We start from the raw sequence: 21392 nt of genomic DNA, 5'->3' as shown, positions 1-21392 counted from the left end.
CACATACCCATATCGATCATGTCCATGACCACATCTCTAGCATGGACATCAATAGTAACCAAAGCCCCCAGAGTAGTCCTGGTCTGCTTTGAAAGTTTTCCTCTTACCAGCTCTACAATATCATTTAGTTGATTCTGAAGTTCCTTATAGTACTTCTTTAATTCCTACAAAATTAAAAAGCAATTAAACTAATGTTACATAGTACCTAAAATATATAGTTTATACACATACTCTTATACAAAACAATTCTAACTTCATAATATATCCCAATATAGAAATAAATTATAGAATAGAGTGATTTTGTCTAAGCCTAGTATAAAATATAATAAGTTTTCAAACAATTATATAATTTTAATGCTACATGCAGAAATTGGGGCAGGGGAGATAGGCTTTGCAAAGAATAGATAAGCTAAGAAACATAGCATGTAGAAAAAAATATTTAAAATCAAATAATGCTTTTACCTTTGTCCCACCACTTACAACTTCCTGTGTCTCAGAAGTCCAGAACATTTGAGAAACACAAAGAACAACTTGGCCAGGCCACTCTCGAACCCAGTCTCTTCTTGCAGAGTCTGGATAAGCCTGAATAATTAAAAAGCATTTCTAACTTTAAGATTACTAAAGGAAAAAAAGCTAAATATCTAACAATAGAGAAGTGCGGTATTTGGTACATCATAGGCTAGAATATCATATAGTCATGAAAAATTTTATGTGGCTATTGAAAGTACCTGAATATTTTTATAAATTATGATTATATATTTAAAACATTTATATATTTTATGTTCCTTTGCTATGAGGAGTTGTCAAGTTTTTAAAACAAAATATGCATTACTTCTATTATAATAAAATATAACAGCTTTATTAAACTGTAAAAAAAAATTGTCTAATAAATTATGTATATTGATGCCAAAATTTAATTGAAAAGGAGACTATACAATTTAGTAAAAAACTGGACTAGTAGTTAAAAACCTTGTATTATTAATCCATAGCAATTCTAAAAATTTGTATGACCAGAGTATATAATTTGAATAATCACATATTTGTTCAATTATAATTGAATAATCTGTGCTTTTGAATTTAAAGTATATTTTCATCTCTTTCTAACATTTTATGTATTTAAAGGGATTGAGGGGGTCAAAAAATAACTTGCTTCAAAAGTAAATGATAATAGGAGATCCAAATTATAAATTGAAAACAAGAACTGCAGAACAACATTTGAACTTGATGCAAATACAAACTATAAATTTAATACAATGACACTATTTTAATATAAGATAATAACATCACCTTCAACAAGCTTTATATATAAACATAGAATATACAAGAGATCTAAGATGGCGAAGGAGTAAGTGGAAGCTTACTAACCACCTCCCAGGACCAATCTCGATTTACAACTTAACTGTGGAGAAATCATCTGGAATAACCAACTGAACACTAGCTGGAGAGAAGTTTTATAACAACAGAGAGACAGAAAAAGGCTGCTTCATCACAACATGACCGGTAGGAAGTATGGAGTTGTGAAAGGGCTGGCTGGGCTTCCACATGTGGCAGTTGAAGGGACTGAGAAACAGCTCAGCATCCAGGGGTTCCCCCAGAGAAGGGCACGGTCTAAATCCCCAGCTGGGCTTCCCAGCCTACAGCAACAGAGTGGAAAGTAAAATACCATCCAGCTGTGAAAAGCAAAAAGCCACAGTGTTTTTTGCAGGCTTGAAAGAAACAGCTGGAGAAAAACACCTCTTAAGTGGATCACATATGAAAATATTTTGGCACCCACTTACCCTGGGCTCAAGCAGAGGGAGAGCAGAGAGGACTGGAGACACTTGGGGAGAGTTTGGGACAGTGGCTTTGAGGGGAGAACTGACGGGGCAGCCAGCTGGGTCCCAGTGCTGACTCATTCCCCATGCTGCAGGCAGACCATTCCCCTCCAAGTGACGTCAGCCTGAGGGGAAGCAAAAGCCCTGCCCACAGGAATTATTCTGCCCCACCCTCAGTGCTTAAGCCTGATGGTTGATCACAGATTGAATACATTAATGACTAAAGGAAACAGACAAAGGCAGTAGATCTCTGGTAGTCTCCAACAGGCTGCCTAGGCCCATACTGGTACACGATCTGACGCCATCAGGGGCAGATCCATGAAGTGCAGTTCAATCTAAGAAGCAGCAACAAACAAGAAGAGTCACAAAAATGGGGAGACAGAGAAACAACCCTCCATCAAAAGGAAAGGAGGAATCCCCAGAAAGAATGGTAAATGAAATAGGGGTAAGCAAACTATCAGACATGGAATTCAAAACATGGATTATAGGGAAGCTCAATGAGTTCATTGAGCTTAAATAAAACTACAAAAAACTCCAGGGAAACTACAAAGAACTTACAGAGAATTACACCAGCATGAAAAAGGATATAGAAGCTATCAATAAAAGCCAGGAAGAAATGAGGAATACAATTTCTGAATTGAAGAACACAGTAGAAGTAACTAAAAGCAGGGTAGACGAAGCAGAAGATCAGATCAGCGAGCTGGAGGATAACAGAAAAAAACTCCCAGACAGTGCGGCAAAATGAAAAAAGACTGAAAAAGAATGAAGAGGTTTTAAGAGAGCTGCAGGACAACATGAAATGTAAAAATATCCGTATCATGGAAATACCAGGAGAAGAAGAGGAGCAAGAGATAGAAAACCTATTTGAAAAACTAATGACAGGAAACTTCCCTAACTTGAGGAGAGAAAAAGTCACGCAAGTCCAGGAAGCACAGAGGGTCCCAAATGAAGATAAACCCCAACAGACCCACTGCAAGACACATCATAATTAAAATGGCAACATTGAAAGAAAAAGAGAGAATCCTAAAAGCAGCAAGAGAGAAACAGTTAACAACATACAAGGGAGCTCCAATAAGGCTATCATCAGATTTCTCAATAGAAACACTAGAACCCAGAAGGTAATGGCAAAAAATATTCTAAACAATGAAAAACAAAGGCCTACAACCAAGAATACTCTACCAGCAAGGTTCTCATTCAAAATGGAAGGTGAAATAAGGAGTTTCCCAGACAAAAGAAGGCTAAAAGAATATGTCTCCAACAAACCAGCATTGCAAGAGATGCTAAAGGGTCTGCTTTAAGAAGATGAAGAAACAGAGAGAGACAGAGAGGAACACAAGTACAAAAGGGGAAAATGACAATGAATAAGTAGTTATCAATAATAACCTTAACGTAAATGGATGAAATGCACCAATCAAAAGACATAAGGTAAGCCCTGACTGCTGTGGCTCAGTGGATTGAGCGTCGGCCTGCAAACCAAGTGTCGGTTCGATTCCCAGTTAGGGCACATGACTAGGTTGCACATCAGGTCCCCAGTTGGGGGCGCGAGTGAGAGGCAACCACACAGTGATGTTTCTCTCCCTTTCTCCTTTCCCCTCTCTTTAAAAATAAATAAACAAACAAATAAATTATTTTTAAAAAAAGACGTAGTGTAGCTGAATGGATTAGAAAGCATGACCCACATATATGCTGTCTACAAGAGATCCACCTTAGAACAAAATATCTACACAGACTAAAAGTAAAGGGATGGAAAAAATATTTCAAGCAAATGGACATGAAAAAAAGCTGGGGTAGCATTACTTATATCAGGCAAAACAGATTTCACAGCAAAGGCCTTCAAAAGAGACAAAGAAGGACATTTCATGATACTTAAGGGAAAAATTCACCAAGATATAACCCTTATAAACATACATGCACCCCACATAAGGACAGCCAAATATGTAAGGAAAATTTTGAAAGACTTCAGGAAAAATATAGACAGCAACACACTCATAGTAGGGGACTTTAACATAGTATGGGGATCATTTGGAGGGTTATCAGTTGGGAGGGGGGAGGGAGAGCAATGGGGAAATGGTGCATGGATCATGAAGCATAATTGGTTGGTATAAAATACACAGGAGGGTGTTAAGAATAATATAGGAAAGGGTGAAGCCAAAGAACTTATATGCACTACCCATGGACATGAACTAAGGGGGGTGGGATTGCTGGGGGAGAAGAGGGGTACTGTGCAGAGGGGAGCAAAGGGAAAAAAACTGGAACTACTGTAACAACATAACCAATAAAATATACTTTAAAAAAAGAAATATACTAAAAATAAAGAATGTAATTTGCAAAATATATATATGTAATTGTATTATTATTAAAATGCTTTTGATAGTAATATTTAGAAATAGATGCAAATGACAAACTAACCTAAGCTTCAAAAAAGGATGAGCTTCAAAGAATGAATAAACCATTGTTATGTACATAGAAGATAAATTTCTATACTTATTAAGGAAATACTTTCATGGAAAATGTTGAGTCTTTCCCATGTGTTTTAGTTTGTTTAGAGTCTTAAGTGAAATAAGCCAGATGGTGAAAGGCAAATACCATATGCTCTCACCTGTAAGTGGAAACTAATGAATGAAACAAACAAATGAGCAGAACAGAACCAGAGCCTTGGAAACAAGGAACAAATGGACAGTACCTGAGGGGATGAGAGAAGGGGATGAGGGAAGGGGATAATGGGGGAAAGAAGGGAAAGGGTCTTGTCAAGGAACAAGTATAAGGGACTCAGGGACATGGACAACAAAGTGGGGATTGACTATGGGAGTGGGGGTGGGACGGTGGGGCAGGGGAGAGCAAGGAGGGAAAAAATGGGACAACTGTAATTGGAAAACAATAAAATTTAAAAAAGAAAAAGAAAAAAAAAAGAAAAACTTAAGATCTGTACACAAGAACATTGAAGCTGAACAGAATAACCACTGCAAGATTAGTTTCATGGGGCTCTTGGTAAAGGAAAAGAGATACCTCACTCACATAAAGTAAATAACTGGATATAAGGCTGCAATAGGTTTTAAAATGATTTTTTAAAACTACACAACTATTCCTCTGTGGTATCGCAAAATGGAAATATGCAAGCTTATCATTCAAGATTAGGTTAACTGGATTAACATAAGTAATGTACATGTAGTGCCTAGGTGTTATATTTCTTTCAAATATATTTTTTCCTTTAATATTCATTTAACTCATTTCAAGTTTTTAAGTAATAAAATGTAAACGGCAGTAAAGGAACTAGATTACACATTTAACACCCATGTTTGAGGTTATTTCTGATCACAGGCCCTTCACAGGGAACACCAAGATGCTCTTCTATTTGCTCTTTACCTGGTTAACTCCTACTTATACTTTGGGTCACAGTTTCAATTTCACTTCCTCTAATTGCCTATCACTAGAACTACCTCCCCAATAATACAGCTTATTATTCTTCTTTTGTAGCTCTTAATCATGTATTATCATCAATTCTTACTAATATTATTATTTTAATAATAATGTTAGAAAAAAATAGAGTAAATAAAATAATAAATGGTTATAAATAGTAAGAACTTTAAGTGTTAATTTAGTGGTACCCATTCAAAATCTCCTAGAAGAAAGCATTTACAGAACATGAGGTACATATTAAATCCTAGGAAACATACCAGTCTGGCTGCAGCGATCACATCATGAATACTCCGGAGCATTAAGTCTTCCACTTGAATGAGCCACTTTTCCACAGCACCTCGTGCTGCAGATGTGGAAATAAGTGCAATCAGCTCCACGCGCTCACCTTCAGAGCTATACATGGCCTTAATGTCCAAATTGGGAAGGAACTCCAATTTAGCAATGCCCTCAAAGCATTTTTTTAAATGAGGCTGAACTCTAAGTGGATCTTTGGTCTCTGACAAAATCTCTAACATTTCATCATTAGATAAGAAGAAGAAACTACAGAAAAAACATGAAAATACAAATGTTTTAGTTATGATTCATCATACATCAGAAAATGCTTTCAATTAGAGCATCACTGATTATCTATCATACCGAGGGAAGAAAAGCCTTTTTTTTTCAAGATATGCATTAAGTCCTTTCATAATTTTCTCCAAAAGTTCATTGCAATTCTGTAGTTTTTCCAACAAACCTGTTAAAGAAGTAGCAGCAAGAACCTAAAAGAGACATATTTGTTCAGTTCATCACTTATATACCAGTTATCATTGTAAGACTTAAACATTAATCTATATTACGTGTAAAAAATGTTAAAATGTCAAAAGGTTTATGAAAATTGTCATAAAATGTTTTGCAATGGAAAACTATTAAAATTCAATAAGTCACAACTCTTTTAATCCAAAGATGCTAATTACAAATGAGAAGTTATAACTGTCATGCATATTTTCATTTCTCCTATATTCTTTTAAGTGATGTGGGAATAGTCTGTTTACTGGTGTGTGATATAATTTTTACACTTATAACTACCAAGTATAAACTTAACGATCTACATGTATGAGGTGGTAAACTATATCCCATAGGATAAATACAGCTTGCTACCAGTTTTTCTTTTCTCAGTTTTATGAAGCATAATTAACAAATAAAAAATTTTTATGTATTTAAGGTGTACAGCTTGATGTTTTGATGTAATCATACATTGTTCTGCCAACTTTGTATGGCTTGCAAATGAGGAATTATTTTTACATTTTCAAAGGTCAAAAAAATTAAGATAGTATTTCATGGCACATAACAATGTCAGTGTCCATAAACAGTTTTACTGTACCACAGCACATCCATTCAGTTATGAATTGTCTGGCTGCTTTCTTACTATAATGATAGCAGAGTCAACTAGCTGCAAAAAAATAAAACCCAACTATGTCTCACAAAGCCTAAAATATTTACCATCTGGCCATTTGCAGAAAAAAATTTGCTGACTTCTGATCTGCAAGAACTCATGTCTCACAAAGGTTCTAAAGTCAACATTTAAGGCAATATCCTTTCAACTCACAAATATCAGTGTGCTATTTACTCTCAATAAGCCCAGCACAGCTACTTTTTCATGGAGCATTAAAACATATTATTTAAGTTGAACACCAGATTTTAAAAAGTGGACATGCAACTATGGACTTTGCATAATGTGTGTATGAAAAAATACATAGTATGTCTTTCAACATTAGACTCACACTCAACTAGGAGAGACACAGCAAGTGAGACCAACTAAGAGAACTGAAGGTTCTTTTTTCCGTTCACTCCCAAGCAATATCAATATTGAATGGAATCACCTGCACTACCTATATTCTCTCTCTCTCTCCATTTTATTTTACATAAGGAGGGGAGAAGTAAGTATATATCATAGAAATGAATTAAATGTACATGTGAAGCAGCTCCACCATCCAACAAGGGGTTAATATTTAAAAAATAGAGAGAGCATGTACAATTCAACACCAAACAAACAATCCAATTAAAAGATGAGAAGAGGACCTGAACACTTCTCCCAAGAAGACATACAAATGGCCAGCAGGTATATGAAAAATGCTTACTTCACTAGCTGTTAGGAAAATGCAAATTGAAACTACAATGAGATACCACCTCACACCTATTAAAATGGCTATTATCAACAAGACAGGTAATAACAAGTGTTGGAGAGGTTGTGGAGACGAAACCCTCATTCACAGCTGGGGGATGGAAACTGGAACAGCCACTATGGAAAACACTATGGAGGGTCCTCAAAAAATTAAGAATAGAATTTCCATATGACCCAGCATTCTCTCTTCTGGGCATCTACCCGAAAAATTTGAAAACTTTTATTTGCAAAGATATATGCACCCCTATGTTCATTGAAGCATTATTCACGGTGGCCAAGACATGGAAACAACCAAAGTGTCCTTTAACAGAGGACTGGATAAAGAAGATGTGGTATATACATACTATGGAATACTACTCAGCCATTAGAAAAGATGAAATACTGACATTTGTGACAACATAGGTGGACCTTGAGAATATCATGCTAAGAAAAGTAAGTCAGGTAGAAAAAATTAAGAGCCATATGACTTCACTCATATGTGAGATATAAAACTGAAAGCAACAAATGAGTAAACAAGAAAAACAACCAGAAACTCATAGACACAGACAACAGTATGGTGGTTACCAGAGGGAAGGGCATTGGGGGTAGTCAAAGGGATCAAATATACGGTGATGGAAGACAATCTGACTTTGGATGGTGGTCACACAATGCAATATACAGATCATGTATCATAGAAATGTACGATTGAAACTTATACAACCTTACTAACCAATGTTACCCCAATAAATTTAATTTAAAAAGAATTACAAGTAGTAGGTCTTATGAATTGAAAAGTAAAATTGTTTTAATGCTTTATACTTTCTTACATTTTTCGTGAACTTTCTTTCTTGTGTACCATGAGTAGGTTTTTTTAAAATCAGAAAAAGAGCCATGCTATTTTAATAGCCCAAGATAAAGATTCGCCTTTATTTGTGAGAGAAAACAAACACTACACCTTTGGATCTTTTGCACAAAACTTCATGATATCCCTCCAATGTCTGTCTACTGTCTGAAATTGACGTCCTTCTTCTGGCATCTGTTGCATGATATCCTCAGAACAAAAAATGGGCTCCAAGTATAACCACTGAGCTTGTACTTTTAACCACTCATCAATGGTTTCTTGTATTCGAATCAAACGATCCTCCCAGGCCTTAATGAAAAGCATACTGTATTAAATTCCAGTTATTAAAGAAAAACCATAAATATCGCAAGAAATATATATTTAAAATGTACTGTTACTTTTAAATCAATGTACAACAGCTCAAGATCATTTATGGGTGTTTCACATAGGTTTTGAAAATCTAGGAGGTCTGAAGTTTTCCTAAATCATTGAAATTCACAGCTGGAAATGACTGTAATTATTTAGATCAATTTCCTAATCCCTAGGTAAACCACCCCAAGTCCAAAAAGCATCCAGGAATATACAAGAGGGACTCTACCCCAAATTGGAATTATATTCTGGAGGGCAGATCCCCTGTAATACACGCTTCTCCCTCTAGGTGGGTGTTCTAGGAACTCATTTGTATCAGTGTCCCAGGAGGCATCATTGTGAGAGGCTGCATTCAGCTTCAGTGATTTTTTAAAAGACTCTTTCAATGCTTTTGCCCATTTCATGACGAGTGATTTACGAGCACACCTGCCCACACTGTGCTGATGTTCAGCAGTGTTTTACTAAAAACAGCATAACCCTCATGCCCCACACTCTCTATTCCCCTGATATCACTCTGAGTGACCCTCCATGAAAGGAGTCCTCAAAGGGAAACATTTTGCCAATTTGAAAGAAGTGAAACAACAAATGGCAGAAGCATTAAAAGGCATCAAAATCGACGAGTTCAAAAACTGTTTTGAGCAGTGGAAAAAGTCTCGATAGTTGTATTGCATCAAATGGAGAGTAATTTGAAGATGATTGAAGTTTAAACATGTACAAATAAATACAAATTTTTATAAATAAATTCCAATTTTGGGGGGTCCCTCCTTGTATCCTTATCTAAACCAATGGTTATCAACCTAGGGGCTAATTTGTCCCCCAACCCAAGGGACATCTGACCATGTCTGGAGACATTTTCATTTATTACAACTGATGGTATAAGGGTGCTACTAATATCTACTGGGTAGAAGCCAAGGATGCTGCTAAACTTCCTACAATGTACATGACAGCCCACACAACAAAGAATTATTCAGCCCAAAATGTCTTTAGTGCCAGGTTGAAAAAACCTACTCTACAACACAATTTGGAAAAAAAACAAAAACAAATAAAAACTCTCCTTACTCTCATAGGTCTCCTAGAATCAATAAGATATTTAATTAACTGAAGTCATTCATATAATTTCCTTGGTCCTTAAATATGTGCCTTATGATCCTATATGTCAAGAGATTAGGCTTAATACTTTAGTTGTTTTTAAAGCTCTAAAAGACCTTTTAAATTTCTCCTGTAAATTCTCACTTGTTACACAAGAAATTTCTGCAAAAGACATAATATCTTATCAGGAAAGTCTTGGTCAGCCTGATTCATGAGAAAATGTGGAGCATCATTTCCTTTTAGAACACATCTCTATGTTTTCTCTAAATATTGAGAGCCAAGATCTTTCATAAAAATACTATTTATGCCCTGGCCAGTGTGGCTCAGTTGGTTGGAGCATTGTCTCATAAACCAAAAGGTCATGGGTTCAATTCCCTGTCAGGGTACATGCCTAGGTTGCAGATTCAGTCATGGTCAGGGTGTGTATGAGAGGCAACTGATGTTTCTCCCTTACATCATTGTTTCTCTCCCTCTCTTCCCCTCTCTCTAAAATCAATATGCATGTCCTTGCGTGAGGATAAAAAAGATTATTTATACTTAAATTAAAACCAGACTACAATGATTTGAATTCCAGCTCTGTGTCATTTTTTAGCTGTATGAACTTGGGTAAATTATTTTTTCTCCTATGCTTTGGTTTCCTTATCTATGAATACAAATAATAAAAGTACCTGTCTTGAAAGTCTGCTCTGGAAATTAAATGGGCTGGTAAATACAAAGCCTCTAGAGTCATATCTGGCAAATAGTTAGAAATTAAGGAATATAAGGGGTAAAACCCATTTGTTGTTTGTCTTTTCCCTTTTATATATAGTCCCAGTTAGAATTTTGATACTACCTATGAAGGTATTAGTTATTATCATTTGTTTGCTTTCTTTTTTTACCCACATCAACTATAAGGATATCAAATAATCTTATAGTCTAAATATCACTTATTTTTCCTCAAGTGGAAAATAATTCATTAATTATTTTTAAGGACCCTCAAGCTAGTTGTTCAGAAATATATTAAACCATAGTATGTAGAACTTTACTACAAGTTACAAGAAGATAGTATGGAACAGGGGCTAGGCTGTTTGAAGTTAGAATAAATAATACCAACTGTTTTACTTCCAAGTCAGTTGTTGTCATTGGAGAAGATTTTTTTATAATAAAATATTATTTGTTCTTTTTAAAATCATTAGTTATTGTCTCATATCTGTTGTATATAGTTTCACATTAATTTTTAAATATCTGTCCCTGTATTTCTCCAAAGGTATCCATCAAACTGACTTATTTCCACAGAAGTATATGTGGAAATTAAGATTGTAATCTTTAAAATGACCAGAAACTAGCCCTGGCTGCTGTGGCTCAGTGGATTGAGCGTCAGTCTGTGAGCCATGTGTTGCTGGCTCGATTCTCAGTCAGGGCATATAACTAGATTGCACGTCAGGTTCACAGTTGGGGGCGCAAGTGAGAGGCAACCACACAGTGATGTTTTTCCCCCTCTCTTTCTCCTTTCCCCTCTCTAAAAATAAATAAATAAATAAAAAGACCAGAAACTATTCTGTTTAATGTATTTATTAAATTTATTTTATTTTATTGTTGTTCAATTACAGTTGTCCCAAGTTTTCCCCCATTGCTCTCACCTGTCCTACGCACCCCCTACTCCCATAGTCAATCCCCCACCATTGTTCATGCCCATGGGTCCTTTATATTTGTTCCCAGGGAAGGATCTGTTTAACATACCTTGATCTCTTTTTCAAATGGTTTAATGAAAGGTGAGCCTCTTATTGTCTGAGTTTTTATAATTTGATCATCAAGGAGAGTCTGAATCTCATCTACTGAAGAAAGAATACAGACTCCAGTTTCACGATATGGACTTATATGAAAAGCAATATCATCCCAACTTCCCATCATTGTATGCATGGCCTTCTCTAATGAAAATTCCTAAAATGGAGGAAAGGAAAAAGAATGGGATGGTTAAAAAAAGAGTCTTATTTACTACATTGACTTTCCCTAGTAAATTCAGTAAGTATATGCCTTAAAATATTCTGTGGCTACACTGTAATTGTCTTTAAGTTAGAAAAGCTTTTTAAACAATTTTTTAAATTCCTAAGGAGAATGATAATATAGTTTTTTAAAAAATTCACTTGCTATGAAAACTACTGCTGTCAGTACTAAAATAGACAACAAAATAAAATACTTCTGGGACTTTATCCAAAGTGGCTTTTCTCCAGTCTATAATCTAGAAATGCTTCCTGTATATTTCAAGAACCCTAGAGGACTATACTAACTCTGCTAAAACACACACAACACACCTTATGCCACACATACATACATACAATATTCTTAATGAAAAAATTATATATCAAGCCAAGCATATCAACCATGCATATCAGAATGTAGTAGAATTAACAAGAGGTCAAAGGAACCATTTCTAGTCTAAATATAGGACAAGAAGGTAGGATAGAAGTACACACTTTGTAGTGGGGGGGAAAGGTGGTATTCTATCACTTTCCCCCATCTCCTCCTACTGCTATCCAGTACTGTACATTCAACCACAACAAAACTATAATTATTTGATTAACAAACTCATTAAATAAAAAAAATATTTCAGTTGATCATCATATCTACCTTGCTTGCACCTGCACTTATCACTTCAAATTGTTCCAAGTATGGGGTAAGGTTTAATTTTAAAACTTTTCTTAGTGTAGTTCCAGAGTCTGGAGTCAGGTCATAGCCTACAATTTCTGATATCTGCTTCCAGTGACGTGCTCTCATTCCTGGATTGCATAGGATGGAGACAGTAGGAATATTTTCCTAATGGTAAAAATATAAACAATAATGAATCACTCATTTGACTTACATACATATACACTTAAAATTATTTAATATATTTAATGAGTATAATCAAAATCCCAATTAGATTTGGAGGGGGGAGACAAACTAACAAAATTATTCTAAAATGCATCTGCACAAATAAACATGTAGAAATAGCCAGGAAAATTATAAGAGTGAAAAAAGAGGGGTAAGTGTTCTATAAGATATTGAAGTATATGATAAAACTATGGTAATTAAAATTATTGCATCATTATAGAAATACAAAATTATACATGCTATATGTAGAAATATACAGTGTAAGATAAAAATAACATAAGCACCCACATACACATAACATGAATCAGGAAAAAGATGTTAAAAGAAAAATTAAATAAACAGATAAATGTCATACACTGATGGATTCATTATCACATGTATGACAGTTATTATCATATATGTGACAGTATTATAAAAATCCATAAATTAACATTAAAAACAATAACCAAACAATGACAGAAAAAGAGTCAAAAGGCACAAATAGGCATATCACCAAAAAAAAAAAAAAAAAAAAAAAAAGGAATGCAAGTAGAATATAAATACTATGAGGGAAGAGATTTTTTGTTCACATGACTATAAGTAGAAAAATCAATAAATTAGGTAAGCAATAATACCTAGCAGTGAAGATGGAGGAACTGCAGTTACATCTAAGAACGTGCATGAGTCTTAGAAAAAATGTTGAGTGAAAAAACAAAATATCAGGTCACAGAAGATTACACATACATGATATATTTTTATGAATTGTTATATACAAATCGATAAACTAAAAAGCAAGTAAATTACAAACACAGAATTTATGATAAACTATCTTTAAGGGATATTAAGAGGATAAAATAGAGAAGGAATACTCAGAGAGAAGCAACAGCATTGATAATCCAATTTTAAAGTAGAGGAAAGGGTTCATCATGAGTGTTTTTGTTGTTGTTATTCTTCATGAGTAACATATATGTTACACATAGTCTTCAAATATTAGGTAATAAAAACGTTATAAAAAATAAAGAATAATTCCTTATCTTTTCCTCTTCCTAATCCAATTCAAGTCCCATCAAAATCATATTTATGCTCTCTGGTCAACTCCTTAGTAAAGCCTTATCTGTTCTTTAAATTACAAAATTAATTGCTCCATGACTTATTCTCTCACAGGATACTCCTGTCCTCTACCTAAGAATTTCTTCATTATGCTTTGTATTACAGCCAGTTGGCCATAGCCTATTTCTCCTACCAAACTGTGTTCTCCCTGAGGGTCAAAAGTCAGTCTGTGTGACCCAGATGATAAAAATATTGAGCTAGAAGACTAGCAAATGTCAATATACAAGCCAATTAGGCAAAAACAAAAACAAAAATAAATAAAAGGCATCTTGACTGGAAAGGAAGAAGTAAGATTATTTCTGTTTTCAGATGACATGATCTTATGTACAGAAAATACTAAAGAATTTATTTAAAAACTGTGGAACTAATAAATAAGTTCAGCAAGGTGGCAAGATAAAATATCAATTTACAAAAATCAATCGTATTTTTATAAACTAGAAATAAACAATCCAAAACTGAAAGTAAGGGGGAAATCACATGTATAAGAGCTTCAAAAAGTATAAAAGAAGTACAAGACTTGTACGCTGATAATTACAAAAAATTGTTCGAAGTCAAAGAAAATCTAAATAAATGGAAAAACGCCCCATGTTCATATATTGGAAGAATTAATATCATTAAGATGCCAATGTTTCCCAAATCAACCTACAGATTCAATGCAATCCCTATCAAAATACCAGCTTCCTTTATTTAAGGTAAAATGTATTTTGATAAATTGATCCTGCATTACTGCTCCATTTCTCAGAAAAACTCCAAAGCTATCAGAGGCAAATAAAATAGTAAAAAAATGTAGTAAGAAAAATGCACAGCAAATATAATATGCGCACAACTAAGAGCTACTGTCAGACCTTCAGCATACAGTAAGCCTGTTCCCAAGATTGTACTAGGTCTAGCAAGAAAAGCTATGAATAGCAATACCATAAAAAATAGGGAAGGATACCAAAATTAGGGAAGGAGAAAAGATGGCGGTGGAGTAGGTAGCAGTGTTGTCTGCTTGCTCCCACCCCGGGAGAACTTGGAGTACAAACATGGAGAGGAGTGAGTGAGTGCAGATTTCAGACAGTGCAAACAGGGACAGGAGTGTGGGAGCAGTGTGAAAGAGGGCAGAAATCTCGGCCTGTGCTCTCCAAATAAAGTCGCTGGGCCTCCCAGCCCAGTGCCTCTGCTGCACAGCACCCGAAAGGAGCAGCTGCTGACTTGCTTATTAGCAGGGATCTGCTTGGAAGCTTCCCCCTGCCTTAGGTGCACAGACCAGCAAAGTCAGCGAGGGAGTCAGCAAGAAGGTTTGGTTGAAAGAGCTGGAGGCGTGGGAAGACAGTGAACAGCCTGGACTGTGAGAAACTGTATGAACTGAGTCTTGGTGGGGACTCCCTTTGCTGGCAACCCTGGGCTGACAACTCTGTGTCCTGGGCACTCGCACTGTGGCTCTGCCAAACAAAAAAAGCAGGACTGAGCCAGGGAGAGGGGCCCATATGGGAAAGCCACGGCAGAATGGCACTCGGTAGGAACCCCAGGAAGGCAAGTGGCACACGCAGGCATACAAGCAGGGACGCAGGCAGGTGCTGCAGCTTGGAGGCAACACAGAGACTTTTTGGAGGAGTGGAGACAGGACTTGAGGCTGGGCAGAGACTGTTGGCATGTGTGCACTGGCCCACCAGCAGAACAGCGTTGCTAGACAAGCCTGAGGAGGGCTGAGGGTGCCATAGGCCAGAGGGGAGAAGGGACTCAACTAAGTGAGGCTCACAGCAGAGTGGCAGCAGGCCCATGAGTGAGAGACTAGAACCCCAGAATTAAGCTAGGTCTCCTCACAGCCAGCCAGCCAGAAAGGATTTGAAAACCATGGAATTTTGACCAGGGGTGGACCCAGAAAAAGAAGACAGCACTCAAAGGTTGTACTGGGTAAAAACTCTTCCTTTAATCTGTTTCCTACCTTCTCTCCCCCCAATTCTTCTTAAATTTTTTTGTTTATCTGTTTTGTTTATCCTCCCTCTCACACTAAACATACAGCATATAACTGCTATATAAACCTTATACTATACACTACCACTTTCTCACTTCATTCTGCATTCTTCCCTCCCCTTTTCAACATACTATGTAAATATTACTTACTGTCTCACATAGCCTTGACCTGACTTGCTATTATTATTATTATATCACCTTCACTCTCAAAAATCACCTTTCTTTCATTTAAAACAACTCTTATCTGTTTCTCCAGTAGTATAGTAGTCTTAACCTCTTTACATTTATATTAATACTGACTCATTTGCTTCTGATAGTGTGATTGTGGGTGGGGGATATTTTTGAGGGTGTGGGTTTCTTCCCTGGGTTGGTTGTGTGTTAATCTTTTATAGCATCTCCACAAAAGAACTCAAGACAAAGGGCGAAGAGTGACTCTCAATCAACTAGCCAGAGGGAAGGATCCACCAAAGAGTAACTGAAATACAACCGACAGCTTAAACAAATGGCATAAAGCGCATCCTAAGAACATCAGGCTCAGGAGATCAAACAGAATGCACCACTGAGTCCCCCAGGTCTCTTAGACAGAATCTCATACCATGAAGGTGGGAAATCAAGCAGATAAATCTAAGAAACAGAAACAAACAAGAAGCATCCAACATGGGAGACAAAGAAACAACCTCCCAATGAAAGGAAAAGAGGAATCCCCAGAAAGAGAGATATATGGAACAGACATGAGCCAACTATCAGACATGGAATTCAAAAGAATGGTTATAAGGAAGTTCAATGAACTGGACAAACTCAAATAAAACTACGACGAACTCCAGGGGAATTGCAAAGAACTCCAGGAACTACAAAGAACTCCAGGGAAGCTACAAGGAACTTACAGAGAACTACACCAGCATAAAAAAGGACATAGAAACTATCAGTGAGATTCAGGAAGAAATGAAGAATGCAATTTCTGAACTGAAGGACACAGTAGAATCACTCAAAAGCAGGCTAAATGAAGCAGAGGATCAGATCAGTGAGTTAGAGGACAATGTAGAAAAAAAATTTCCAGACAACACAACAAAATGAAAAAAGATTGAAAAAGAATGAAGAGGGTGTAACAGAACTGCTGAACAACTGGAAATGAAAAACTATTTGAATCATAGGGATACAAGAAGGTAAAAAAGAGGAGCATGGGATAGAAAACCTGTTTGAAACAGTAATGACAGAAAATTTTCCTAACTTGATGAGAGAAAAAGTCATACAAGTCCAGGAAGCATAGAGGGTCCCAATGAAGATGAACCCAAAATGGCCCACTCCAAGGCATATCATAATTAAAATGGCAACATTCAAAGACAAAGAGCAAATCCTAAAAGCAGCAAGAGAAAAACAGCAAACAACATAGAAGGGAGCTCCGATAAGGTTATCAACTGACTTCTCAATAGAAACACTACAAGACAGAAGGGAATGGCAAAGAATATCTCAATCAATGAAAAACAAAGACTGACATCCAAGAATAATCTACCCAGCAAGGCTCTCTTTCAAAATAAAAAGTGAAATAAGGAGTTTCCCAGACAAAGGAAGACTAAAAGAATACATCTCCACCAAATCAGCATTGCAAGAGATGCTAAAGGGAATCCTTTAAGAAAAGGAGAAAAAGAGAGATGGAGAGGGACACAGATACAAAGAGAAATGAATAAATACCTGTCAATAATAACCTAAATGTAAATGGGTTAAATATCCCAATCAAAAGACATAGGGAAGTGGAATGGATACAAAAGCATGACCCACATATATGCATGCTGTCTACAAGAGACACACCTCAAAACAAAAGATTTACACAGACTGAAATTGAAGAGATGGAAAAAAGTATTAAAAGCAAATGGACATAAAAGAAAGATGGGGTAGCAATACTTATATCAAACAAAACAGATTTCACAGCAAAGGCCATCAAAAGAGACAAAGAAGGACATTTCCTAATACTTAAAAAAACAATCCATCAAGAAGATATAACCCTGGTAAACATATATGCACCCAACATAGGAGCACCCAAATACATAAGGAAAATACTAGAAGACTATAAAAAAGATATCAACAGCAACACACTCATAGTAGGGGATTTTAACACCCCATTATCAACAATAGACAGATCTTCGAAGCAAAGAAACACCAAGGATATGGAGGCATTGAACAACACACTAAACCAAAAGGACTTAACTGATATTATATAGAAATTTTCACCCCAAAGAAACAAAATTTACAATCTTTTCAAATGCACATGGGACATTTTCAAAGACAGACCACATGATAGGACACAAAACAAGCCTCAACAAATTCAAGAAAATTGAAATTATAGCAAGCATCTTTTCAGACCACAATGCCTTGAAACTAGAAATCAACCTCAAGGAAAAATATCAAAGACATCCAAATTCATGGAGGACAAATAACATGATATTAAATAATGAATGGGTTAATAATGACATCAAGGAATAAATCAAGAAGTTTCTGGAAACTAATGATAATGAACACACAACAGCCCAAAACCTATGGGACACAGCATAAGCAGTCCTGAGACAAAAGTTCATAGCAATACAAGCCAACCTGAAAAGGGTAGAACACTCTACAATAAAAAATCTAACCCTACAGCTAAAAGAACCAGAACAACAACAACAAACAAAGCCCAGGGAGAGTAGAAGGAAGGAAATCATCAAGATCAGAGCAGAATCAAATGGCATAGAGGCTAAACAAACAACTCAAAAGATCGACAAAAGTAGGAGCTGGTTCTTTGATAAGATAAACAAAATCGACAAGCCTTTAGCCTGGCTCATTAAGAAAAAAAGAGAGAGGACCCAAATAAACAAAATCAGAAGTGAAAGAGGAGAAATCATGACTGACATCACAGAAATACAAAGGATTGTAAGAAATCACTACAAACAACTATATGGCAAGAAACTTGACAACCTAGATGAAATGGACAAATTTCTAGAAACATATAATCTTCCAAAACTGAATCAAGAAGAAGTAGAAAATCTGAACAGACCAATAACAAAGAGTGAAATTGAAACAGTAATCAAAAATCTCTCGGCACACAAAAGCCTGGACCGGATGGCTTCGCGGGAAAATTTTACAGAATATTTAGGGAAGAACTAACTCCTACCCTTCTCAAACTATTCCAAAAAAATGGAAGAAGAGGGAAAACTTCCAAACTCTTTCTATGAAGCCAGTATTCCCTAATTCCAAAACCAGGTCAAGACACAACAAAGAAAACTACAGGCCAATATCACTGATGAACATAGATGCTAAAATCCTCAACAAATATTGGCAAACAGGATCCAGCAACACATTAAAAAGATCATACACCACGATCAAGTGGGATTCATCCCAGGGATGCAAGGATGGTTTAATAATCGCAAATCAATAAATATAATACACCATCTAAACAAAATGAAAGACAAAAATCACATGATCACATCAATAGATGCAGAAAAAGCATTTGATAAAGTACAACACCCATTTATGATAAAAACACTCAGCAAAATGGAAATCGAGGGATAATACCTCACCATAATTAAGGCTATACTTGAGAAACTTGAAGCCAACATCATATTCAATGGACAAACACTGAGATTAGGAACAAGACAAGGATGTCCACTATCTCTACTCCTATTCAACATAGTGTTGGAAGTTCTAGCCACAGCAATCAGACAAGATAGAGAAATAAAAGGCACCCTAATTGGGAAAGAGGAAGGAAAACTGTCATTATTTGCAGATGACATGATAGTATACATAGAAGACCCTATGGACTCAACTAAAAAAACTACTCGACATAATAAGCAATTGGCAAAATAGCAGGGCACAAAGTCAATATACAGAAATCTAAGGCATTTCTGTATACCAACAATAAAATATCAGAGATAGAAAATTTTTAAAAATCCCATTTACTATAGCAACAAGAAAAATAAAGTACCTAGGAATAAACTCAACCAAAGAGATAAGAGACCTGTACTCAGAAAACTACATAACACTGAAAAAAGAAATTAAGGAAGATACAAATAAATGGAAGCAAATACCAAGTTCATGGATGGGAAGAATCAACATCATTAAAATGTCCATACTACCCAAAGCAATTTACAGATTCAATGCAATCCCTATTAAAATACCAATAACATATTTCGCAGACCTAGAACAAACACTTCAAAAATTTATATGGAACCAAAAAAGACCCCAAATAACCGAAGCAATCTTGAGACAGAAGAACACATCAGGAGGAATAATAATACCAGACATCAAACTATACTACAAAGCCACTGTGATCAAAACAGTCTAGTACTGGCATAAGGACAGACATATAGATCAATGGAACAGAATAGAGAGCCCAGAAATAAACCCAGGTTCATATGGTCAACTAATATTTGACAAAGGGGGAAAGAACATCAAATGGAGTGAGAAGAGCCTCTTCAACAAATGGTGTTGGGAGAACTGGACAGGGACATGCAAAAAATGGAAACCAGACAACCAACTTACACCACACACCAGAATAAACTCAAGATGGATCAGACTTAAATGTAAGTCGTGACACCATAAAAGTCCTAGAGGAAAACATAGGCAGAAAAGCTTCAGATATTATCCCACATAGCAATATTTTCACTGATAAATCCCCTAAAGCAAGGGAAATAAAGAAAAAAAACTATAAACAAATGGGACTACATCAAACTAAAGGGTTTCTGCTCAGCAGAAGAAAACTTCAGCAAGATGAAAAGGAAACCAACATATGGGGAAACATATTTGTCAATGATACTTCAGACAAGGGATTGATCTCCAAAATATATAAAGAACACACACATCTCAACACCAAGAAGACAGACAACCCAATTAAAAAATGGGCAAAGGACCTGAACAGACACTTCTCCAAGGAGGATACACAGAAGGTCCATAAACATGTGAAAGAATGCTCAACATCACTAACCATCAGAGAGATGCAAATAAAAACTACAATGAGATACTACTTTACACCCGTCAGAATGGCCGTCACCAACAAATGAACAAAGAACAAGTGCTGGTGAGGATGTGGAGAAACGAGGACCCTACTGTACTGTTGGTGGGAATGCAGACTGGTACAGACACTATGGAAAACAGTATGGAATTACCTCAAAAAACTAAAAATGGAACTGCCTTTTGAACCAGCGATTCCACTGCTAGGATTATACCTGAAAAATCCTGAAACCCCAATTCAAAAGAACCTATGCATCCCTATGTTCATAGCAGTGATGTTTACAATAGCTAAGTGCTAGAAACAGCCTAAGTGCCCATCTGTAGATGAGAGGATCAAAAAACTGTGGTACATTTACACAATGGAGTACTATGGAGCAGAAAGAAAGAAGGAACTCCTGCCCTTTGCGGCAACATGGATAGAACTAGAGAGAATTATGTGTAGTGAAATAAGCCAGGCAAAGAAAGAAAAATACCATATGATATCACCTGATACAAGAGACTAATGAACAACACAAACAAATGAACAGAATTGAACAAGGAACAGAACAACAGTTATTAGGGGGGAGGCTGGGAGGGAGAGAAGAGGAGTCAATAGGGGAAGGATCTAGTAAAGGAAATAGTATAAATAACCTATGGACATGAACAACGGGGTGGTGAATGATGGTGGGAGAAGGGGTGGGCTGGGTGGAAGGGAGCAATGGGTGAAAATGGGACAACTGTAATAGAAAAACAATTAAAAAAAAGAGATGAATTACAAAAAATAATGGGATAAGTAATCTAATTTAAAAATGGGCAAAGGATTTAAACAGATATTTCTCCAAAGAAAACACAGAAATAGTCAATAAGCACA

General features: G+C 36.1%; 1 protein-coding gene across 1 annotated transcript in view; it reads right to left on the bottom strand.

Moving 5' to 3' along the window:
* Positions 1-21392, bottom strand: part of DNAH12 (dynein axonemal heavy chain 12) — a 291227-nt gene that overhangs the window by 183719 nt on the left and 86116 nt on the right. The window contains exons 17-23 of the mRNA XM_090282944.1: positions 12278-12463; positions 11390-11590; positions 8327-8521; positions 5868-5989; positions 5489-5771; positions 463-582; positions 8-164 (exon numbers count right to left, since the gene is read on the bottom strand). Of these exons, the coding sequence (XP_090139070.1) occupies positions 8-164; positions 463-582; positions 5489-5771; positions 5868-5989; positions 8327-8521; positions 11390-11590; positions 12278-12463 (1264 nt within the window). The remainder of the gene's footprint in view (positions 1-7; positions 165-462; positions 583-5488; positions 5772-5867; positions 5990-8326; positions 8522-11389; positions 11591-12277; positions 12464-21392) is intronic.

Source organism: Furipterus horrens, unplaced genomic scaffold (genome assembly GCF_987537825.1).
Source record: "Furipterus horrens unplaced genomic scaffold, mFurHor1.1.pri manual_scaffold_7, whole genome shotgun sequence".
Lineage (NCBI taxonomy): Eukaryota > Metazoa > Chordata > Mammalia > Chiroptera > Furipteridae > Furipterus > Furipterus horrens.
This window is presented reverse-complemented; position numbering and strand designations above follow the sequence as displayed.